The 22,883-nt window shown below is 50.4% G+C and overlaps 13 protein-coding genes across 13 annotated transcripts; 7 read left to right on the plus strand and 6 right to left on the minus strand.

Moving 5' to 3' along the window:
- Positions 1–331: 331 nt before the first annotated feature.
- On the minus strand, positions 332–2,144 carry CC77DRAFT_1041454 (hypothetical protein). Its single transcript, XM_018527240.1, has 3 exons — positions 2,039–2,144; positions 698–1,916; positions 332–607 (listed from the first exon to the last, which is right to left on the minus strand). The coding sequence occupies exons 1-3, from the start codon at positions 2,116–2,118 to the stop codon at positions 383–385; spliced, it is 1,524 nt and encodes a 507-aa protein (XP_018384803.1). The 5' UTR covers positions 2,119–2,144; the 3' UTR covers positions 332–382.
- Positions 2,145–2,164: 20 nt separating this feature from the next.
- On the plus strand, positions 2,165–6,028 carry CC77DRAFT_1041455 (DNA mismatch repair protein-like protein pms1). The gene is made up of 3 exons (XM_018527241.1): positions 2,165–2,420; positions 2,477–2,942; positions 2,997–6,028. Exons 1-3 carry the CDS (start codon positions 2,291–2,293, stop codon positions 5,692–5,694), a joined length of 3,294 nt encoding a protein of 1,097 aa, XP_018384804.1. The 5' UTR covers positions 2,165–2,290; the 3' UTR covers positions 5,695–6,028.
- A 451-nt stretch (positions 6,029–6,479) lies between these two features.
- On the plus strand, positions 6,480–7,328 carry CC77DRAFT_163584 (hypothetical protein). Its single transcript, XM_018530362.1, has one exon. The coding sequence runs from the start codon at positions 6,817–6,819 to the stop codon at positions 7,243–7,245; it is 429 nt and encodes a 142-aa protein (XP_018384805.1). The 5' UTR covers positions 6,480–6,816; the 3' UTR covers positions 7,246–7,328.
- A 2,858-nt stretch (positions 7,329–10,186) lies between these two features.
- Positions 10,187–11,043, minus strand: CC77DRAFT_938196 (RmlC-like cupin; the record flags this gene model as incomplete). Its single annotated transcript, XM_018534596.1, has 2 exons — positions 10,187–10,797; positions 10,860–11,043. The coding sequence occupies 2 exons, from the start codon at positions 11,041–11,043 to the stop codon at positions 10,187–10,189; spliced, it is 795 nt and encodes a 264-aa protein (XP_018384806.1).
- Positions 11,044–11,670: 627 nt separating this feature from the next.
- CC77DRAFT_1062535 (hypothetical protein) lies at positions 11,671–12,789 on the plus strand (the record flags this gene model as incomplete). Its single annotated transcript, XM_018528529.1, has 1 exon — positions 11,671–12,789. One exon carries the CDS (start codon positions 11,671–11,673, stop codon positions 12,787–12,789), a length of 1,119 nt encoding a protein of 372 aa, XP_018384807.1.
- Positions 12,790–12,843: 54 nt separating this feature from the next.
- CC77DRAFT_163633 (glycolipid transfer protein) lies at positions 12,844–13,866 on the minus strand. The gene is made up of 3 exons (XM_018530363.1): positions 13,426–13,866; positions 13,246–13,364; positions 12,844–13,192 (listed from the first exon to the last, which is right to left on the minus strand). Exons 1-3 carry the CDS (start codon positions 13,627–13,629, stop codon positions 12,898–12,900), a joined length of 618 nt encoding a protein of 205 aa, XP_018384808.1. The 5' UTR covers positions 13,630–13,866; the 3' UTR covers positions 12,844–12,897.
- On the plus strand, positions 13,767–15,262 carry CC77DRAFT_163692 (tartrate dehydrogenase). Its single transcript, XM_018530365.1, has one exon. It carries the CDS (start codon positions 14,104–14,106, stop codon positions 15,205–15,207), a length of 1,104 nt encoding a protein of 367 aa, XP_018384809.1. The 5' UTR covers positions 13,767–14,103; the 3' UTR covers positions 15,208–15,262.
- Positions 15,263–15,320: 58 nt separating this feature from the next.
- CC77DRAFT_910342 (LexA/Signal peptidase) lies at positions 15,321–15,995 on the minus strand (the record flags this gene model as incomplete). The annotated part of the gene is made up of 1 exon (XM_018533641.1): positions 15,321–15,995. A coding segment is annotated over one exon (675 nt), but the record flags the coding sequence as incomplete, so codon positions are not given.
- A 581-nt stretch (positions 15,996–16,576) lies between these two features.
- Positions 16,577–17,885, minus strand: CC77DRAFT_1062539 (isocitrate dehydrogenase subunit 2 mitochondrial precursor; the record flags this gene model as incomplete). The annotated part of the gene is made up of 3 exons (XM_018528530.1): positions 16,577–16,651; positions 16,704–17,696; positions 17,799–17,885. The coding sequence occupies 3 exons, from the start codon at positions 17,883–17,885 to the stop codon at positions 16,577–16,579; spliced, it is 1,155 nt and encodes a 384-aa protein (XP_018384811.1).
- Positions 17,886–18,976: 1,091 nt separating this feature from the next.
- On the plus strand, positions 18,977–20,479 carry CC77DRAFT_163697 (hypothetical protein). Its single transcript, XM_018530366.1, has 2 exons — positions 18,977–20,094; positions 20,151–20,479. Exons 1-2 carry the CDS (start codon positions 19,167–19,169, stop codon positions 20,174–20,176), a joined length of 954 nt encoding a protein of 317 aa, XP_018384812.1. The 5' UTR covers positions 18,977–19,166; the 3' UTR covers positions 20,177–20,479.
- A 303-nt stretch (positions 20,480–20,782) lies between these two features.
- CC77DRAFT_1062541 (hypothetical protein) lies at positions 20,783–21,085 on the plus strand (the record flags this gene model as incomplete). Its single annotated transcript, XM_018528531.1, has 1 exon — positions 20,783–21,085. One exon carries the CDS (start codon positions 20,783–20,785, stop codon positions 21,083–21,085), a length of 303 nt encoding a protein of 100 aa, XP_018384813.1.
- CC77DRAFT_163662 (hypothetical protein) lies at positions 20,949–21,917 on the plus strand. The gene is made up of 2 exons (XM_018530364.1): positions 20,949–21,192; positions 21,252–21,917. The coding sequence occupies exons 1-2, from the start codon at positions 21,124–21,126 to the stop codon at positions 21,804–21,806; spliced, it is 624 nt and encodes a 207-aa protein (XP_018384814.1). The 5' UTR covers positions 20,949–21,123; the 3' UTR covers positions 21,807–21,917.
- Positions 21,918–22,006: 89 nt separating this feature from the next.
- On the minus strand, positions 22,007–22,778 carry CC77DRAFT_1072513 (hypothetical protein). The gene is made up of 2 exons (XM_018529158.1): positions 22,362–22,778; positions 22,007–22,306 (listed from the first exon to the last, which is right to left on the minus strand). Exons 1-2 carry the CDS (start codon positions 22,561–22,563, stop codon positions 22,053–22,055), a joined length of 456 nt encoding a protein of 151 aa, XP_018384815.1. The 5' UTR covers positions 22,564–22,778; the 3' UTR covers positions 22,007–22,052.
- Positions 22,779–22,883: the final 105 nt, after the last annotated feature.

Here is a 22,883-nt window from a genome sequence, read left to right on the forward strand (position 1 = left end):
TCTCAGATCTCGAGATCTAGGGACCGCCCCATTTGGTGCCTGCCCAGCTTTTCAGGCACACGGCCAATCGGCGCTTTCGTCCGCACTGTGAGCATTGTCAGCACTGTTTGTGGAACTCCAGTTCGTAGATCGCATGTCAGCCACGCCACTTGATGAGTATATCATCGCATGATACGGTGGTAGACCCCACGCATACACAGAATAACGAGATCAAGGTCGCTAGAACCGCAGTAGTGGATGTCGGTGCAACATCTCTGCTACATAGTAACAAGGCTGCATCCAGCCTGGATTGGTGTAGTAATATTCTTCAAACAACGACAGTTCCGATACAATGGAGAAGATTGCAACACCAGCGCATCTGTGCGCTTCTATACTCAATCATTTATTCTTGCGAGGTTGCCTTGAAAAATTCAGGCCAATATCTCCCGTCACTGACAGGGTGCGTCGCCCTGGTAGCTAACCACGAATCCATGCCCCATCGCTGACGAAGAAAAGGAATTAGTTCACTAACGGGATAACCCCGGAGCGCTTTGTGTTCTATAATGCCCGGAATCGCAACGTGGAATCTCCTCATCTCCTCAGCAAAATACCCGTGAACACTCTTTTCCTGCAATTCGGTTAATTTACGATTGAAGAGACAGCCTTGAGGCAGGTGGCATATGTTGTAGGGAAGGTTGAAGTAATGGGTCATACTTACGTGCTCCCATTGTTCCTTTGTCAACCCGAATATTCCAGTGATATCGCGCGGGAAGGCCGAAATGCCCTCGTCGTAGTGCGTAATCTTGACGGAGATGTGGTCACAATCGTGCATCATTGTGTAGACTGGGTTTCTGATGCACTCCAAAAAGTTGACATAATTGCATTGAGCGGCGAGCCCGGTCCTCACATCACCGGCAATCGGGAACTCAGTGAGAATGATGAATTCAACATTGATTCCGTGCTCATGGCGATGCTCTAAGAAGACTCTCAAACCTCGCAAGTTGGCTTCAGTAAAGCGTAGGAAACGCTGTTCGTATGCATACTTGTCGTAATCGGTCATATCGTCTTTTGGCATGTCTGAGTGGAACTGTTCGAACTTGACGCGAACCTGGAGATTTTGGATATGTTCTCTGGGGTAAACCGGTAGTGGTAGCTGGAGGTCCTTTGGTACTTCCTTAGGGGTGCCATCATCGTTACAACCCACCATATTGTAGCCAGAATCGCGCTCTAAGAAGTATAGTATTCCCTGCTCGACGCTGCAGACGGAGAAGGTGTTTCGCGCATAATACATCTTCTGTATCTCAAATGCGATTTCTGGGCCCATGTATCTAGGGTCCAGGAAATGGCTGTATGGAAGTGCCATATCACTCGGTGGCTTGTGGGTATGCACTTCTTTGATCCGGCCATCAGGAAGTATAGTATCCTCGTCTTCGTGATTGAGTCTGAGTTGGTCGGCTGGAGTTGATGATATCGTCTCCATGACACGTTCAGTAAGGCCCGAAGTCATCCGTGTATCATTACTGTCGATAGGCTGGGACGAGCCAGTCTGCTGGTCAGATACCTCTCCAATCTCAACATCGACATTCGCACTAACGCCAATATGGGGTGCATAGGCTGGGTCAGTTCTTGGTAGCGGCCAGGTGGACACGACGTATGGGTGACGACTAGTCGGGACGAACCTATATCGAGGGTCGTGCAATGGCCGATCGTATTTACGGAAATGGTAGTACGGGCCCACAGCTATGGGACGGTCAGGTTCGACGCAGAGGAGTTCGTAAATCAGTTCACGCAGCTCAACGGGAAGTTTCTGATGCATCATGGTCGCAAGTTGCAGGCAGTCCTTCCTTGCATAGTAGAGTACATGTTTCCGGTAGATGAGATCGGCGGAGCGCACTTCCTTTGTAGCTTCTCGAAGCTCACGCTGCAACTTTGCAATTCTACTATAACGTCAGCCACTCAAGTATGTGTGCAGGTTATACATGGGGTTTTTCGACTATTGTTGCTCGCGCTGGACATGTGTGCGCAACGGCACAGAAATAGGTACACTTGGTGGACTCACTTCTCATGCTGGGATTGCGACTGCGCCGTCATGTGACGCAAAGGCGCTTGTAAAAGCCTGAGATCATTCAGGCCATTCATTTCGCTATATTCACGCGATAATATTAAGAGCCAGTGAGCTTGGGATCACAAATGCTGTGGAGAGTCCACTGCAACCCCACATTCTAGCGCACCCCGCCCATTGGCCAGTCGTAAACGCGTCGCGTAGTCACGCCTTTCGTGTTCACCCATCTCAACATCGGCATGGGTTGACATGGCCACTATCAAGGCCATCGAGGGCCGCTCTGTGCATCAGATCCAATCAGGTCAGGTCATTGTTGGGCTGGAATCGGTATGCAAAGAACTCGTCGAGAATAGCATCGATGCAGGCGCCACATCGATTGGTATGTCTTCGCTGCACGATTCCTGGTTGATGTGAGATGACTGACGTGGGACACAGAGGTGCGCTTCAAGAACCACGGGCTTGATGCCATAGAAGTTCAAGATAATGGTTCTGGCATTGCACCTGACGACTACGACACCATCGCCCTCAAGCACTATACGTCCAAACTCGCTAGCTACGATGACCTCGAGTCGCTCCAGACATTCGGCTTCCGTGGTGAGGCTTTGTCGTCGTTATGTGCACTCTCCAACTTCCACATCATCACTACTCGACCTTCCGACGGCCCGAAAGGCACACGGCTAGACTTTGAGCAGTCAGGCAAGCTGAAGGGGACGTCTGTGGTAGCGGCTAAGCAGGGTACAACGGTGGTGGTGGAGACACTATTCTACAATTTGCCTGTACGGCGGAAGGAGCTCGAGAAGAACGTCAAAAGGGAGTACAATAAAGTGCTGCAGCTGCTCAACGCATATGCTTGTATAAGCGTAGGCGTCAAGTTCTCTGTAAGCAATCAGATACCGAAAGGGTGAGTACGGATACTCATTTCCACCATTCTTCTGCTGTACTGACATGGTCCAAGAAAGAAGACAGTAGCTTTCTCCACGAACGCTAATGCGAGCACGCGCGACAACATCTCCAACGTCTACGGCGCAAAGACGGTTGCCGCCCTGATCCCTCTTAGTCTCCAGTTCGTTATGGACCCTTCAAGTCGGCCTGGTGCCACACAAAGCGCAAGGAACTGGAGCACGCAAGAGGATTCGGGCTCACGAACTGTCAAGATAGTGGGCCACATCTCCCGCCCAGTTGTGGGCGAGGGCCGCCAAACGCCGGACAGACAAATGTTCTTTGTGAACTCACGGCCTTGCAATCTGCCACAGGTTGCGAAGGCATTCAATGAGGTCTACAAGTCCTACAACATCACACAATCACCTTTTGTCTTCGCAGATATTCAGCTGGATACCAACGCCTACGACGTCAATGTGAGCCCAGACAAACGGACCATCATGCTCCATGATCAGACCGCGCTGTTAGAGAACCTCAAAGAGGCTCTTTTGGAACTATTTGAGGGTCATGATCAAAGTGTCCCTCAAGCTCAACTCCTAGGCCAGAAAACGCCCACGTCTACCTTCAAGCCACCGACCATGCAATTTCGTGAGAGCACTACCTCAGTAATGGAGGGTGACCGAAGCGAATCGGAAGATGCTGTTGAGTCTCGCCTGGAGACCCCAAGGAGACCTGACATGAGTTCTGTTACAGAAACGCCCAGAACAAGCGATCTTCCAGGCTTTGTGAAAGCAAGTCTCATCGAGCGATCCGCTGATCGGGACCCTGAAGACCGAAAAATTCGTCCAGCGGTTAGGTCCAGGAGAACCAGCACGCCTGAGGACAGCAAGGTGACTGGAGATCGTGTGTCGAATTCTCGCATGTCTCAACGTAGCACTACACCTGAGCATGAAGACTCTGTCCATCCACCACTTGCAAGGTCACAGTCGCCATTGTTCGAACCGGAAGAGATGACCGACGTGCCTGTCCGACTTTCTCAACCTCCGAAGATTGTTCAAGATTTCAACGCCCGTATAGCGTCTCAGAGTCCTCGTCAGCCCGAGCCCAGCAGCAAGCATTCACAACCTGTCGAGGATGGAGAGAATGAACAACAGCCAATTCCGGCTATCGTACAAACGCCGCAAAAGTCGTGGTCACAGAGTACAATTCAAAATGCATTTGACCGCATGCGTCCCATGCGTACCCCGATCCAACAAGCCACGATAACTGTGGGCGACACGACGACTGTTTCTACAATCGGCACCAGAAGTCAATCGATAGCCTCCAAACGAGCTAGGATACACACGCCAAAGTTCTCTCTTTCTGGCAAGCCATTGGATCAGACACCGAAGAGGAGTCTATTCAAGAACGGTCTAGGTGGCTTTGCGGCACCGGGTACCCAAGCAGAAAGTAGCGACGAGGACGATCAAGATGAAGAGGAGGACAGAGAAGAAGAAGAGGATGGCAATGAAGTCACTCAGGACAGTAACATGTCTGATGCACCTATACGCTCTCCACCTCCAACCAAGCGCTTGCCATCTCGAGGATTTGAAAAGCCCCAAACTGATGACATCACAGTCTCTCCCAGCACCCCAGCGCCCGACTTAGAAATTGTTTCGGAACAAGATCAAGTAGCGGAATCAACATCAGAGGCCGAAGCCGAGGCTCAAGCAGAAGCGGAAAACACAGATGACGACTACATCGAGGACTCCGAGAAGAAGCAAAGAGAAGAAACGAAGATTGCGCAGCTCATCGCTGAAGCCGAAGAAGCCGCTTCCCGACCCACTGACATGAACTTGAAGCGGGCCAACAAATTATTCAAAGTCAGTCAGAAGAAGTACTGGACCATCAATCTTGAGCGCGTTGTCGAGACGGATGTTGATGCTATTGCTCGGCATATACAGAACATACAAGCGTCTATCGATGCCTCTATGCCAGGAACCGATGAGGTGGCTGCGCTTCCAACAAGTACCCAGCTGAATCAAGAAGACCCCGAAGAACGACTTAGTCTTACAGTAACCAAGGCTGACTTCAATGAGATGCGCATTATTGGTCAGTTTAATCTAGGCTTCATCATCGCCGTGCGACCACCTACTTCTACATCGCCAACATCAGATGTGTTTATTATCGACCAGCATGCGAGCGACGAGAAATACAATTTCGAGCGTCTGTCTGCGACGACAACGCTGGTGCCACAGAAACTCGTACATCCACATCCTCTCGAACTCACTGCTGTGGAAAGAGAGATCATTCGCGAGAATAAGCACTCGCTAACAGCTAACGGGTTCGTCGTCGATTTGGAAACCATAGACGAGAATGAAGCGGATCATCATGTGCAGCTAGTCTCGCTGCCCATGTCGAAGGAAGTAACATTTACACCCACGGATTTAGAGGAGCTCTTAGCACTCATTCTAGAGAACCCACCGTCATCCTCTACTTCCACATCGCGGCACATACCACGCCCTTCCAAAGTCAGGAAGCTACTAGCAAGCCGCGCCTGCAGGAGTTCCGTGATGATTGGTAAGACTCTTCAGCCGCCCCGGATGAGAGAGATTGTTCGACACATGGGCAGTATGGACAAACCCTGGTCTTGCCCCCATGGTCGGCCTACCATGCGCCATCTTTTTGGTCTGGAGAAGTGGCAAGGCTGGACCGAAGGAGACGGTGTGACAGGGGTTGACGTACAAGGAGCGAAGACCGATTGGAATGCCTTCCTGAAGAATAATACGGGATGAAACCTGCTTCATGCACATTAGAGCCAGAATATCCTTATCTCTTCCTTGCGACGCGTTAGGATTTTGGCATCTCGGCTTGACAGATTTTGATGGTCACGAATGGCCTGTATTGTTGTACCATTAGTAGAGACAATAGTTTTCGTATTGACCTGGGCACGGATTCTCCAATTCTGTATTCTTACAATCAGAATAAAGTCACATTCCAGAGCGTACTGCCAATCCAGGTCGTGGCTACTCTTCTAGATGCCGTAATTGTCGGACACATGATTACAGCATTGGAAACAACATTTCTCAAGAACAGAGAATGGAGAACATAGAAGCAGGGGTGGGAACCGTGTAGAGAGCATATTGCCAAACATGGCGGTGTTCAATCACGCATCTGAAGTCGTTCGCTCGCGGTTTGCTTAACAGCACCGTGATGAACTGGCTGATGTATGATGAAAACATACTTGCTATATCAATAACCTTCCAGCACACCGCACATAGTAGCAAACACACATCTACACTTCCTTGCTATATACAAGGTTGAAATATCATTCCAAAGCTGTTAGGCTCCTTACGGCATACCTCTCGACTCTTCTAGCCATTCCAGCTTCTCTCATTACATATCTGTTATCTTGTTTGATGCTAGCCGCTTTTTACAAACATGATTCAGGAGAATATCATATGGCTCATCGCAGGTTTCATGGCTCTGTCGATCTACCTAAATGGCGTTCTAATTCAGATGGGTTTCCCTGATCCGTTTGCAGATCCGGATGTGTGAGATGACAGACCCCAAGGATCGAGTATAAATGATTATCATGATGAAGATTAACCAGAAGCTGAAAAGAAAGCGCAATAGTCCGGAATGGTGGGCACGAAGCGTGGCTGTGTTTCTATGAATTTGATGAAAGGCTTCGTGGCGCCGGCTTTGCCTAAAGATTGTGACGTACGAGATGTTGGCAGTGATGATGATCACGCGTTGTTGCGATTGCCAGCACGGCATCTCGCCAGCGGTGTAGCTTGCTGCGGCACGGCTATGTTCAAACAAATCACAGTTCATTGAGGACTCTATTTGGCTTTCCTTGTTTCCCGTACGTCATTTATCATTCCAGTCATTCTGTCTACCATCCATTCGAAGCCATGACATCCGAAAGTAGTTCCTACTCAGCTTCAGCCAAAGACTTTTCCTGGGCAAAAGCTAGCGCGCTTTGGGTCATAGTCATCATCATCGCTAGTCTTATCCTCCTCCGGATCATCTACAATGTTATAGGGGGGATACTGAAGCGACAGCATGAGAGAAATCGAGAGCACGAACTCGTTGAATTAGTGCAACAGCGAACAAGACTGCAGCTAAGTGGCAATGATGCAGGTATACAAAGGCCAGCACAAGCATTGACCAGAAGAAGTAGCGAAGTCTCGGTATTGCCGCGGTATGGTACCGAACAAGGGGGATTGTGTGATCAATCTGTTGAGGTTAAGAAGAAGGGGAGATACAGTTATGTGGTTGCCTATCACTGGCCCGGAGGAGATATGGATCCCAGAAAGAAAGAATCTGATGTGAAGGAATGATTTGGTAGAAGTTCTGGGAACACCGGGAGGATGACATGCTTGCATTGAGTGTAACAACATGAAGAGAGATGGTCAAGGTGTTCTGTCATTTTCAGTTGCCTCTCTAACGTATCCTTCGCTCTTCTGCTCTCTTTGTAGCAATTTAAACATCGTACCAACCATCCAGTGCCTAAGCAGTGTTCTGTCGAGCTCACCTGCACCTGCGCCCACGCTTATGATGGACCAGTTCTACGAGATCTTTATGCTGTTTGGCATTTGTCTCGCCACCCCGCTCATATTTTACCTTATATTTATAGCTGTGAAGAAGCCCATGCCAGTCCGTAGCTGATCATGTCTATTCCAAGAATACGAAAACCTACATGGTACCGGAAAGTTTGCACGACACGGCGATCGGTTTTACTGAGTTGACGAGCAGCTCCGAGTTATGATCGTGAGCATGGGGAAAATCGTGTGCCTAGCGTAAAGTAGGTGTAGCGGATGATTGGTGTGCAGCAAGCTACTCGCACACCTAGAATGTAAAGCTTGTTCCAGACTCTTCTGTCTTCCTTTTCGGTTGGCCGGGATTGTGCTCAAGGATAGTACTGAACAACAAAACAAGTTGTGCGAAGGTTCACATACGTACATTGTTGCTCGTCACAGCCCATGACATATGCCATTGGCTTCACTTCTGCTCTTACTGGTGTCACAATCTCTCACACTTGCGCTAGCTTTCGCAAGTTTCGCTACTTTCCACCTTTTGCACCGCTTTACAAAGCCAACTTCGCACTATTGAGCCCAATAACAAAAGAGATACTACCAACCATGGCAGATGACCCGGTACCCCTGATCTGGCGCTGGATACTCTTCAAGGAGTGGCTTCGACGTCTAAGAATCAGAACGCGCAACCACCACGGTGGACCTAAGAGAAGAGATCCCCAATCAGACTTATATTACGATTTCAGGACGACGAAACCAAGACCAACGCAGACGGCAGAGAATGCACATCCTGGGGTGCAGTATTACGCGTAGAAGTAAAGGAACTAGTATTGGATATGATACGATGTGCGGAGAAGGTCGAAATAACGAATCGTAAGCGAAAGCGATGGGGATCAGGAAATTTGACCGAAGACCGCGTGGGTGATGATATCGCGCTGGCCACGACGGATATTTCTGTGAGCTGAACATCGGATCTCATCACAAAATCGTTCTCTCAATTCAAAATGATTTCTCATCTCAAAACCTTGTTTTGCGTTTGCTGTTCCGCTGTCAACAGCACCATAACAGTGCGTAATTTGTACGTGTATCCACGACAATACGCTTGTTACCCAACGTTATAACCCCATCAGTATGTCTGAGTTCAAGCTTGTAACGCTCACGAGATGGAGGTCGAAAGCATAGTGGTAATCTGCCTGATCACACTCGTAGTCCTGATCGTCCAAATTATAGTCACTCTCCGGTTGTTCTTGCACCTCCACACAGCTCACAAGAGAGACGAAGAGCAAGGTCTGCAAATCCTGGATACAAGAACTGGGTCTGAATCTACCCAAGAGGGTGCTGAACCACCACTTCGTCCTGAACCGAAAGCTCTTACAGTGCCTGGACCTGTATATCCTACGAGCTCTATATATAGTGTCCAAAGCAACAACAGCGACTTATCTCCGGGCTCCGAAGATCGCTCTCACTCTCGTGCGCCGGATTCACGGGACGGCACGAGTGCTGCAGGTCGGAGGAGAGCTCTCGAAGAATTCCATATTGGCTTAGAGTCCGAGTCTGGAGCCCCCTCTTACGAAACAGTCAGACGTGCCAAGAAGCAAGACATTTTGAACGAAATATGGGCGAGAAGAGTATGAGGCTGTTGGGTATGCGCTTAGGCTACTTCTCCTGAAGTCGCGAATAGCTTACTGCACGTAGTTTATGTAGTAGTTCACAATCCCGTCGTATCAGCTTTGCACTAGTCATAGTCAACGTTCGAAGAAAGCCAAACTCAAGCACCTTACTAACAAGAGTAGCTGGCATAATCCACAATCCCAGCCGTCAAACACCCCACACTTCCTTGTGCTTTCCCTTCTTCGTTATCAGAATCGTAGTCGGAATCTGCCTCTCGTTGCTCTTGTGGGCCATTCGCAGCTAGAGTATAGAATCTTCACGGGAAGAAGCATGGCATCGCCAGAGCTCGTGTCGGATGGTATCAGTAGCGCGTTGCGACGATGAAGAAAGCAATCTTATGTGCACTGGTATCCAGCAATCCAACATCCATAGCAGGGGCTGGGCTGATGGCGACCACACCTGGGGTGTCACCAGAGAGGAAAGCGAGAGAAATCCAGTTCAGTAGGCTTGATTGATGGATCTGTTTGTTGCATGCTGGCGATGAGCTGGAGGCGGAAGACCAGCAAGCGGCTGCGTTTGCATCGTGCGCTGTAGAAATGGATTCTAGCGTTCGCCTGGGAACTGGATGGCTGGTGGAGAGATTGCCTCTACATTTTGAGTATAGGCGTTGCTTGAGGGGTGCTCGTAAGGGAATGAGGCATCAAACGAGTGGGTGTATGCTATGTAGTCTGATCTGCTCCATCATCGGAAGCTCTATCTGCGGAAACCCTCTCGCATCATTCCTACTGGAGCAGGTTTTGCAGTCTGCACTAAAATACCATGATATTCAAGCCTCAACGCAGCCTTAAGCTTGGACTGTACATGGTTATGGTGACCTGTAGCGTCGCCAAAGTACCTACAGTCCCGTTGGCGACTGTGATTAGACAGGAAGTATTCAGTTGGCGGAACAATTGGGTGCTGGATGATTGTCAGAGGAAGCTGAAGATCAAGATATTTGGGTATCCTCCAGCCAGAGAGATGACGGATGAAGAATATTTCGGATGGACAGCATGAAATACTGCGCTAGAAATGGTATTGTATTTACAATTACTACACGATGAACAAGTCAGCTGTAAGAATTAAAACAGATGCCCGTCTACGCATCCTCAGGTCCCATATCGAAGAAAATGAACTCAGCGGGCTTGTCGCCCACACTCTCAATCTCGATCTTGTTTGGTCCTTTGACTCCATCGATGTACGCGCCATCGCCTTCTCCCAATACTGTCTCTCCAATCTTGATCTGTGCTCCGCCCTGCTTGGGCTGCGACCGCCCGCCCATAACAAGATGTGCGTAAAGCTTCCTCGGCCCCTCAGCAACGACTTCGTGTACGACCTTCTTGCCCGGAGAAAGAATCGACGCGTCCATGCTGAGGTCAGCTTGTAGCCCGATGGCGCCCTTGTTCTGGTCTAGGCGATCTGTGTATTCCATTATCCGGACCAGCTTGTCAGTCTTCTCCTCATCGGTGAACTTCTTCGTCTCGTAGTGTGGCTTTAAGCCTCTCTTGTTTGGCTTAGCCCAAATTTGGAGGAAGTGGACTTCAGAGTCGCGGTTACGGTTGTATTCGGAATGGCGGATGCCTGTGCCGGCGGAGGTGAACTGGACTTCGCCACGCTTCAGGTTCTCGAGATTGCCCATGCTGTCTTTGTGTTCGAGGACGCCGTTGACGATGTAACTGAAGATGAGGAATTCGGCGTGACTGTGAGTTCCTGAAACATTTGTCAGTAATGATCATGGGTATAATTTAGTGATAGAGACGCCGTTTACATACCGAAACCAGTGCCTGCCTTCACCCTGTCCTCGTTGATAACCCTGAGCGGACCAAAGCTCTCATGTCTGGGATCGTAGTACGACGCGAACGAGAACGTGTGGTATGTGTATAGCCAATCGTGATCGGCATGTCCGCGTTGTGACCAAGGGCGCTTGGTGACGTTCATTGAAGTCGCGGTCGACATGGCGCGTACGGTAGGTTTGGTAGAAATAGGAAAAAAGATACTACGGAAGGTGCTTGAGAACGCCAGGGTGATTGCAAAAAGTGCTACGATGACTGTAAGTGCCTTTGTAGTAGTTGAGTAAGATGTATCTGCTGTGGTAGAGCGATGTTGAGTTGTTGTGTCTGACATCACGAAAGGGGATTTTCTGGCATCGAACGTGTCTGGGGCTCTTTATAGCTGTCAGTAAATGGGCGATTAGTTCGCGCATCATGCGCATCATGCGCATCATGTCGAAGCTCCATTTGCTTCGCGCATAGCATTTGCAATGAGTGACTAAGGCGCTGTAATGCTGCTAATAGAAGAGATGTGGGGAAGGGGGAAGACGCTAAGCTGATTATTGATGGATGACGAAATCGCCCCAATTCTTCATCAGCTGGATCTCATTGGACGCTTGCCGAACAGGCGCCGCGGAACATGTCCGACCAGAGAGCACTTGCTGCAAGTCATTGCGATTTGGGTATTGCTTATTTACTGCCTTTTAGAGTTGACGTGCAGGTACGAGAAAGAACTAGTGTAGCAGGATACTAATCTTACCCGTTTTCGTGCCGGGCAAGTGCGAACGTCGATTCCGGACGGGCATCTACCATCATGGCTTTGCAGAACTTTGACCCAGATGCGTTCTTTGAAGATTGGTCCGAAGAAAAGTACTCTCCATCTTGCAGTGGGAAGGTTCTCGCGCAATGTATAGGGGAGTCATTCGGCATCCCGCCTACAGACAAATACGTCTATCGGGCACAAGCAGAGACCACACTGCATGCCACACAGAGAGCTATCGAAGCGAAAAGAAGCCATGGATTGCATGGATGGTATCATGGCAATGGTGGAAAACCTATCGAACCACCTCATCCCTCCCTAGAAGAAATCCAAGCTTACACATCCCTCTTCTCTCCCCAAAACAACCTCCCCACAGCGCTCAACAACTTCGCCAAATCGGCAAAAGCCGACACCCTCCGCAAAAGCATAGGAAGTCACCTAAACGACCGGCTCTTCAACAAGTCCACCAATCTGATTCCTTCAAAAAGAGATCCCAAGAAACCAGCTCGACAACACAAGAACCCTTATCTGGATCTCTGGAAGTACTCGTGTGAGGAACTGGAGTGGGCTGGTCCTTTACCATCGACTACATACACCCGTATATCTCATCACATTCTGCCAATTTTCTACCATCACTTTGGCTGCGTAGTGCCCTCATATGCCGCCCTGCATGTCCTAGCCAAACTGGCTCAGCCAGCGAAACCGGCCAAAGAAGATGTGCTCCCGATCTTGGACATTGGCAGTGGAAACGGGTATTGGACTTACATGTTACGCAACTTCCCGATCGCTCACATCGGTACCTCCAAGCCACTCGATGTACGTGCCATCGATAACCAGATCAGCGAGTACCGCGTCTCCTGGATCAAAGACACTATCATCACAGATGGCAAGGAGTATCTGAAGAAACACGATGGTGGCCAAGGTTGTGTTCTGTTACTCGTCTATCCCCAGGCTACAGGTGGTTTCACAGGTCCATTACTCAAAGCTTTCCAGGGTGACAGGATAGTAGTTGCGGGAACGCAGAATGGGAATGGATTTACTGGGTTTCAGGATGTGATTGTGGATGAGTGGGTAGAGAAGAATCTCAAGGCATTTGAGCTGACATTGAGGATGCCGTTGCCGAGTTTTGCGGGCAAAGACGAGGCACTTTTTGTGTTTGAAAGGAAGAAGTAGGGACGCATCACGGCTGATGGAAGCAGAGATTGTATCATACAGCATATTGTAGCTGCTCATGCTCATCATTCATGTAGTAGGGTATGCTAATAGCTGCCTTGCTTTCCTCTACCACTTGGCCTCCTTCCTTGCCAAAAACGCGTTCAGGATAGCGAGGAGCTTCTCCAACGCTGCGAGCCACTGTTCCAGCTCAGCCTGGACCTTGCTGTCATCATCGCCAAGCTTGCTGTAGAAGTCCTTGCGGTAAGGTGTAGCGCTCATGGCAGCGCTGAAGACGGGCTTGACCATGAAGGAGTGGTGGGGCTTGAGTGTGTTGCCGTAGGCGTCGCGGAAGGAGTCGGCGAGCTCCTTGGAGGGGTTGGAGATGTTGTGACGGAGACCCTGAGCAGTGAAGTCGAGGCCACTGTGACATGCATGTTAGTGGCATGATGCTGTCGAGTGGAGAGGATGACTTACCGGGTCAGCCACAGGAGACCCTCGGTGGCAGTGTGCTTCTTCTCCTTGAGCTCGTTCAAGCAAAGCTCCTGGAGCGTCTCTGACTGGGCTGGTGCAGCAAGCTGCCTGTCGCGGATTTTCTGCACCGTGTTAGCACCACGCTTCTTATGGCATCACTTCAAGCTCCCAGCCTCTACGCACCTTGATGTTGCCGCTCATGTCACCCTTGACGGGCTTGAAGGCCACGGAGCCCAGGACATCGAAAAGAGTGGTGGTGCTCTCAGCAGCCTCTAGGAACTCGGTCGTCGAGATGGCACTGTCCTTGGCCTCGTCGACAGGGACGTCTGCGAAGCTCTTCTTGAGGGTTTGGAAGAAGGTTCCGCCAGGGGGGTATGCAGCTGCCATTTTGAAGTATGTGAGATGTGTAGTGGCGTGGAAAAAGCAATTGAGGCCTGTATGTATGGGAGAGGCGGAAGATGTTTGTATCAGAGAAAGGTGGTCTCGGCCCAAGCGGTGAGCTCTGCTCCGTTCAACACGCGTGGCTTTGGTGGGGCATGCGGCTGCAGTAAGCTAGCGCGGGGAAGGCGCGACGCACAGGGTCTCGACGAGGGGAACATGCAAGCGCCTAACTCAGCTCACGCACCTGGAGAATGTCTTGGGAGCCACTTCGGGACGTAGAATTGTATCCGGACGTACTATGTCCTGCGCGGAGAAAGAATGTCCGATGGTCATGACTTGCTTGTAGTATAAAACCATCGAGCTTGCTACAGTCGTCTTGCTCGTAAAGAACCATCAATCGGACCCACGATAACGTTAATCGGACCTTCTGATCCTTACCCTGACTATTCCCGAAACCTACGAGCAACGACAACCACTAAGATGCCGTCACATATCCATTCAGTAACAAACATACACCGCATAGCCTGCATTCCAGGTGACGGAATCGGAGTCGACATAACAGAAGCCGCCATCCAGGTCCTCAACGTTCTCGCCAAGACCATTGGCGGCTTTGAATTCGACTTCAATACCTTTGACTGGAGCAGCAAAAACTATCTCGAGCGAGGATGGTATATGCCACCTGACGGCTTAGAGCAGTTGAAAGCCTATGATGCCATATACTTTGGCGCAGTAGGCTGGCCCAATGTTCCCGACCACATCTCCCTTTGGTCACTCATCTTGCCGATTCGAAAGTCTCTAAATCAATATGTCAATGTACGGCCTACACGCATCCTCCCCGGAACCACGTCTCCTCTATCCAATTGTAAACCCGGGGACCTTGATTGGATGATTATCCGCGAGAACAGTGAGGGCGAGTACTCCGGCCAAGGCGGCACCTCCCATGAGGAAAGTCCCCATACCATTGCCACCGAAGTGAGCATCTTTACGCGCGTCGGCATCGAGCGAGTCATGCGATATGCGTTTGAGACAGCACGGTCGCGACCACGCAAGAAGCTGACCATGGTGACCAAGAGCAATGCCCAAAGACACGGCATGGTTCTCTGGGATAAAGTCTTCTACGAGGTTGCAAAAGAGTACGAAGATGTTGAAATTGACAAGATGCTCGTGGATGCTATGACTGTGCGCATGACGCTACATCCTTCTACACTGGACACTATCGTTGCTACCAACTTACATGCAGATATCTTGTCTGATCTTGCTGCTGCGCTGAGTGGGTCGATTGGTATCGCGCCATCGTCTAACCTCGACCCTACAAGAAAGAATCCGAGCATGTTTGAACCTATCCACGGCTCTGCGCCGGATATTGCAGGCAAGGGTATTGCGAACCCAGTAGGCGCATTCTGGAGTGCTGCTGAGATGGTGCGATGGGTTGGCGAGGAAAAGGCAGCGGATGGGCTTATGAAGGCGATTGAGAATGTCACCGCAAGAGGGGTTAAGACGAAGGATCTTGGTGGCAGTGAGAATACCAAGGGCGTCACAGATGCGGTGTGTGCGGAGATTGAGACACTCTTCAAGAGTGGCTGAGTGGCGTCAGCATGAACGACTGCGCAATATGAGATATATGTACATACCCATCACCAACACAAATTATACCACTTGTATGCCAACTTTCATATGCAAAGATTATCTTACTCTCACTCCAAGAACAGTTCAGGAGCCTCACTCCGTCCCTCCACGACCCTACTTCTCATCCGCTTCTCCCTCTTATTCCTCTCATCGCCCACCTCTCTCAATCTCCACCAGTCCCTCCAAACCCTTATAGCCTTACCTTGAATCAAGCCCTTGCTAACAGGCCCAAAGTCGTTGCTATCCAAGCTCTTCCTCCAATTATCCCCTTCAAGCCACACATGTCCATATGGCACAACCACCTTGCCCACTTCTGGACCATCCCTCGCCGCTATACTGTCCTCATCATGATCTACCAGCCCATCCGGTAAACCCTTCAACCTCGCCTCATAGATTTGCGGATCAAGCGCATATCCCCTTGCAGGATAAACCGTATCTCCTTCCATAGCGACAATACGTTTGATACCCATCTCGCCTGGTTTATGCGGTTTCCAAAACGTTACGACGTCACCACGTTTTACGCTCCAAACCTCCTTTTCTTCTGCTTTACGAACTGTACTATAATCAATCGTAGCATGGTACGGTATCACAATGACGTAGTCTTCGCGACCAGTCTCGTGCGCATCCGGGCTGAGTGTAGGTGCCATGGAGGAACCGCGGACGTGCTGTATTTCGAACCAATTGTCGCGGATGAAGAGCATGGCGGAGATCGCCGCGAAACCGTTTATGCCCCATTTTATGTAGCGTCGGCCTGTGCGGGCGTGGCTGGTTTCATGCCATTGAAGTGGTGGTGGAGGAGGACGACGGACGGGGCTCGAAGGTGATGCCGAGGCGGATAGGGATCGCAGCGGGACTTGCGGACCTCGATTTGCCAGTCTGATTGGTAGGGAAGGCCTCACATACTGTTTTGGCGCAGCAGGAGGTATCGTAGGGAAGCGGATGGGAGGTTTGGGTGGCATTGGAAAGATTGGCGTTGCGACGGGGTCGTCGAAGGCGAAGCGAAGTTGCTCGGCAATACTTGCTCGCGTTGCGTCTGTGGACGCACATGCAATGTGCTCGCAATGTTTCTTTGGAGAGCTATAAATTTATCACCCACATTTTGCACATCTAGATGTTGCATGGCTATGATATTGCTAGCTCAAAGGCGCTGTTTTGAAGCACATGCAGATTGGCACAAGCTGACAAGTTGATGATAACGTGGAAAGTTCAAGAGGTATCGGCGTATATCTAGCTAAATGGTAGCTATAGTACAAGGACTAGTACATATCCACAGCATGCAATCGCTACCATTCGGTCGTTTCAATGCTCGTCAAATCCATAATTTAATCTACTTCAGGGCCTTGATGACAGCGTCGGCGTACTCGAAGGTCTTGGCCTTGCCACCCAGGTCACCGGTGATGGTCTATAGAAGGATTAGCATACATGCTCGTTTCAACGTGGTGGATGCAACTTACCTTGCCCTCGGCGAGAACCTTGAAGATGGCCTGCTCGATGTTGCTGGCCTCCTGGGTGAGACCCATGTGTCGCAGCATCATGATGGAGCTGAGAAGAAGCGCGGTGGGGTTAGCGAGCTGCTTGCCAGCAATGTCGGGCGCGGAACCGTGGACAGCCTCGAAGATGGAGCAGTTGTCACCGATGTTACCAGAGGGAGTAAGACCGAGACCACCGATGAGACCAGCGCACATGTCGGAGAGAATGTCTCCATACAAGTTGGGCATGACGAGGACCTTGTCGTTGTAGGGGACAGGGTCGGTAACCATCTTCAAGCAAGTGTTGTCCAGCAGCTCGGCGTCGAACTCAATGTCGGGGAACTCCTTGGAGATCTCGCGGGCAGTGCTGAGGAAGAGACCGTCGGACATCTTCATGATGGTGGCCTTGTGGACAGCGCGGACCTTCTTCCTGCCAATGTCGCGGGCGTGCTGGAAGGCGTATCGCAGAACGCGCTCAGAGGCCTCGCGGGTGATGAGCTTGATGCTCTGTACGACGCCATCGACGACAATGTGCTCAATGCCAGAGTACTCTCCCTCGGTGTTCTCACGGATCAGGACGGTGTCGACGTTGTCGTAGGGAGTCTTGTAGCCGGCGATGGATCTGCAGGGACGGACGTTGGCGAAGAGGTTGAAGGTGCGGCGGAGGGTAAGGTTGAGGGAGACGTGGCCCTTGCCAATGGGCGTCGCAAGCGGGCCCTTGAGGGCGACCAAGTTCTTCTTGACGCTGGCGATGGACTCGTCGGGGATGACCGTCTTGCCGTCCTCGTTCAGGCGCGGGGTGACGTCGACCGACTCCCACTTGATTGGGACGTTGGCGGCCGAGTAGATGTCCTTGACCGACTGCGCAATCTCGGGACCGATGCCATCACCCTCGATGAGAGTGACAGAGTATTTGCCGTCGCTGCCCTTGGTTCCGTGGAACTTGGCCACCTCGGAGGCGTATGTTCGGGCGGAGACCTATGCCGCGGTCAATACTATTCAACATGTCGTCGCCTGGAACCTGCACGCCTCGACGTGTCGAGGCGCAAGACTCGTCTGTCCCGCTCGCTGGAAGCTCACCTGGGAGAGCGCGGGCGCCCATCGGGAGCGGTTGGCCTGGCGCAGGCATTGGCGCGCTGGGGCGGCGAAGGAACGAGCAGCCAACATATTGAGGGTATCGCAGTGTGGCTACAATCCAATTGAAGCTACACTTTTGCTGTGGAAGTCGTCAAGGTGGGTTGGTCGGCGGCGGGAGGGTTGCGCAAAGCTCGGATACAGAAAAAGAAAGCTCCACCGGCCGCGGGATGTCTTCGTGCGTCAAACCGGTACCTTCCGCCTCCGTCATGGCATCCCGTCCGCCCAACGCCCTGCATTCACTCTTGCGCCCTCGGTTAATACCTCGCCTCTTATCTGCTCGCCATGTCCTTGCAGAATAGCAACGACAGCACCCGCTCGAAACAAAGCATCGTGACGCTGCATCTCGCATCCAACACCACTCGGCGCAACGGGACGACTTGACTAAACCCTTTGTCACATGCCAAGTTTGTTACTAGGTTGGCCGTGTCATCTCGGCATGTCTGGACGGGCTTCACTTGCACGATTCAAGATTCTAATTCGCATGTTGGAAACAACAAAACAATGCCATAGTATCATCTTGGATTGAGACAAAATTTCTTACTCGCAGGAATCACATGCAGATCCCTCACCAAGAGCAGCATACAATAGAACCACACGTCCGCCCATTCCGTCCTCCTCTCAATGTAGCACAGCAGGCTGCGGTCTCCGAACCCTCTCCTGCATTTCCTCCTCGCTCATCGTCAAACCGGACTGTGAATTAGTCAAAGTCGCTGAAGCATGCTTCCTACCACGCCGATCCAGCGCAAATACAACAATTGGGTAAAGGAGAAGAGCGGCACCGGCTATGGCGCCAAAGACTAAAAAGCCAAGAAATATGCGAAATTCAGTACTAGAAGTGTCCGGAGGGTGAGGTGGTGTGGGGAAGACAGAGGTGGTGTTTTGTAGAGTAATCGGGTGGGTGTTGTTATTACTTGCAGCTCTGGTTGCCATCGCCGTGAGTGTTCTGGTCGTCTTCGCGTGGTACGCCGATATGAGTAACAGGCAAAGAGAGAAGTTTTGAAAAAAGGTTTGAGCAGCTTAGGGTCGTTGAACCCGACGTTGTGAACATACTTGCCTTGCGGTCAGTCACTGTCGCTGTACAATACCCAGTCTTCGCATACAGCGTTTTCTGACTTACGGCTTATGATGAACTTCTGTCCGTTTCTTTTCTCAGGCCCTGCTACCAGCTGATACCGAACCAGACGAAGCAACTCAACAACAATATTGACAACGACTTGATAACTATTAGATCCACGACACTGGATGGACTAACAACCAAGAACTGGAACCCGTCGAAGATATCCTTGTCAACATAGTCCTGTACCAAGGAGGATGGCTGACTTTATCTGGCCCGGTGCCAGTCCAAGCACCGCTCCGACTGCCTCTGCCTCATCGGCTCTAGGCTCGCCCTCTACAACACCTACAGCAACATCAACAGCATCAGACGGAGGCACATTCTTCTCTCCTGGCGTTTCCGGCCCCGCAGCACCCACCTCAACCGCACTAGATTCCAGTACCTTTTACTCATCCTCCGTTTCTGTATTGACTTCCACTGCATCAGATGGAGGCACATTCTTTTCTACAGACATCTTGGCATCTGCTACTGGTCCTATGGTAGTTACCTCGACTGCACCAGATTCCGGTATCTTCTACTCATCTGACGTCTTTACCTGGACTTCAACGGCATCAGATGGCGGAGCATTCTTTTTCTCTGATACCCCTACATCCACTGTTGATTCGCACCCTAGTACCCATTGTCTCCCAACCGCACACCTCGACAACCCTCTGAACCCTAATGTGGCACCGCCGATTGATGCTGTGCCATCATTCGTTGACTACAGCACACCACCAATTGCATTACCTGAAGTTGCCGGGCTTGCTTTCGACCGTGGAACACCATTTGAAATGCCCCATCTTACCTCTGTAGGAAAAGACATGCCTACGGCGTTATCGTCAGTTTTGACAAAGCGGGCCGTTCCCAGAATCGCGAGTAACCCAGGTCCGATTCTCGGTGCTGTGGTAATCGTTCTGGGTATCGTTCTTGCGTTGTTCTTGTCAGTCAAGTACTGTTTGCGCAGAAGTTCCGGGCCCCACGATTTGGAAAAGGGAAATTATCCGTACACTCGCGGTCGTCGTCGCTACCGGGATGGTTCACCTTCAGTCACTCGTCCTGATGACATTCCAATCTCCGAAGGCTATGGCATGGATCCCGTCGATCTTGCTCGCGCTCAGAATTGGCAAGACGGTTTCTCTGAAAAAGGTGTGCATGTTACCCGAGACTGTGTAGATCGAGCCATTAGCGCTGACAACTTTCAGTGGATTCCCATTTCCGGAGGCGGTAACGGTGGCGCGTATGTATCTCCGCAGCTTCCCAGCTCCATCCCAACACGCAAGCTGGTACCTAAACCCCGTCCTGTAACCCAGCTGCCGGTGCCCTCATCCGACCTGCGCCCTCTAGATATAATTGATCAGCCAGTCTCCCCGTTGAGTTCGGACGATGGACAGATTGATCACAACCGTACGCGAGATTACAACAATGTCTCACCTCTTAACTCGCCTACAATGCGTCGTGGTCCTTTTGGGTGGTTGTGAGGGTGCACCCGAAAATGTGGTGTGGTCGCTGAAGATGAAACACAAGCAGTTGTCAGAGACGCGTTTTCAGCGGGTGGACCTCGGGGTTTTGGGTTTCGCACATATATCCTGCAATCTTGCTTTTAATCCTAATACTCGTTACTTCAAACACAGTGATTAGTTCTTCCCATCAATGTTCCTTTCTTTATATTACTTTTTCTGGGTTTCATTGTTCTTATCACGGCTTAACTATCGTGAACCACCCTTCGACATTTCACTCGTCCACATTCATTCAACAATTCACCCACAGTCGTTTCTACATATATTCTCGCAACCGCATAATATTCCTACCACGTTCTTTACATAGATAATACAATATGCCAGCGCTTAAATTCCACCACCGCGCGGAATCCATCAACGCCGAGGACCACAAAATCGGTCCTATTCCCTTACCATGGTTTATTCCAATGTGCATTTTTGCGCCGTCTTTCCTCGCATTTATAGTATGGGTATTTTACCTGCAAACCGTGAAGCGATATCAAAACAAGAAGCAACTACAGGCGCAACAAGAGCAGGAGCGCATGGCGAAGAAAGAGGTAGAGACGCAGATGCAACAGTTCATTGGGGCCAGCGCAGATAGCGCATATATTCGCGCACCAGAAAGAGCCGTGAGAAGATAGAGAGTAAAGATGAGTCAACTCTATAAAGATGCAATTCCATGGCAAGAGAAATGTGGATGAGGCGAAAAATGGTGTCCTATGCCGGCTTCAAATTGCGCAAACCAGCAGTGAGTAGTGCACACTGACTTTAAGGACCTTACGTTGTTTACTTACAAAATGATTCCAGAGTCTTCAAAGCGAATATTGTGAATGCAACATGTCTCGCAAGTCTTCGCATCACATTCCCACCTGGTCTACAATAGGCCTTTGGAGTCTCTTCACCACATTTCATCATTCTCTCTCAACGCATCATAAGATACTCTCAAAGCTGGACTTTCAACCACCTTTGTATCCAACAGAACGTCATCACAACAACATGCCACCATTCTACCCCTACATTCCCAGCGCCGTCGCGCCCACGCCAACCCACAACTGCAACTGCGCGCCTTCTATGTCTCCCTTCTCTTTGCTTACGCCGAAGGTCACATCGTCAGTAGACTCCGTCGCAACATCCTTCTCGACATTAGTGTCCTCACACACTATTGAGGACATTTTGCACCGAATCTCCGCGGCAGATACCCCTGCTCAACCTACCTCAACACTTGATTTGGTTATGAAAGCAGAAGCCCCCGGATCTGATGGTGGCGGTATATCGACTGGTGCTACTATCGGTATCATTATTGGTGGGATTGTCTTGCTGCTCGGTATCGCTCTCGTTGTGGTGAAGGTGCTTCGTTATTGAGTAAAGAGGGAGGCGTGTTGTGAAAAGTTGTTGGGAAAGGAAGGGGCTAGATTAAGCAGAGAGTTCCATGGTTGTATAGCAATGAGGCTATTTTTTTTTTCTAGATATTGATCAAATGTGATAATGATTAGATGACTAGATCTTTGCGGCTCTTGTTTGGCCTTTTCTTCCCTAGATGGCAAGCGATATGACTTTCAATCATCTTCTACTATTACTGAACGACGTACCGCTTCGAGCCATACATGTCTATTTTCGCCGCCGTAGTGTCCTAGACGCATCTTCAGATGCAGTCCATCCTTCCATGTCGATGCCAAGATCTTCGAGCTCCGCGTTCAAGTCATGTCGTGGCCTCTTTGACTTCCTGACATTCTGGCCGTTATTGCTGTCGGCGCTAGACGGGAAGCCATCCTTTTGTCGCTTTGTGTTACCAGGAGGCAGGATCACGGATCGCTTTCCTTTGCCAGTATTCTCACTGGGTGGTGAGGAGTGAGCTGATAGTGCTGATATGAGTACGAAAAGAATGTCGAATGTAAGATGTGGTATATGGAAACTTACTATCATCTTCCTCATCATCTGAGTCTGCGACAACACGCCGTTGTCGTGCAGTGATTTCTGATATGACTTTGCTCTTCCCCATTTTTCTACGTTCAATCCGGTCTCTAGTAGTTGGATCGCTGTTCATCCTCAGTGCTCTCCTAGTGCTGTAATCAGTGACTATGATGACGACTTGAAGTGTACCGGGCTTACTGAGCCGCATCGTTCACCATTCTGTACTCGTCCTCGGGGCTTATGTTTTCGTCATCCTGGAGCTCCACGATCGCAGGAACGAGAAATTTGCCAGCTCTACGATTGATAAAATCCAGATGAGCTACTGCAGCGCGGAATGCGGCCTTCGATGGCCTAGTTCTTCTCCTAGGGAGGCGCCTTGGTTTAGTAGATGAGAAATTGGGACATTGAATTGCCATGGCGAGAGGTTGGAGTAAGAACAATGATCAACCTAGTAAAGTAAGACTTATAAGTAACAAAATCATAACTTAAAGTGAGCGATGACGAATACCACCTGTCTCACGGGAAAAG

Source organism: Alternaria alternata, assembly GCF_001642055.1.
Source record: "Alternaria alternata strain SRC1lrK2f unplaced genomic scaffold CC77scaffold_13, whole genome shotgun sequence".
NCBI classification, from domain to species: Eukaryota; Fungi; Ascomycota; class Dothideomycetes; order Pleosporales; family Pleosporaceae; genus Alternaria; species Alternaria alternata.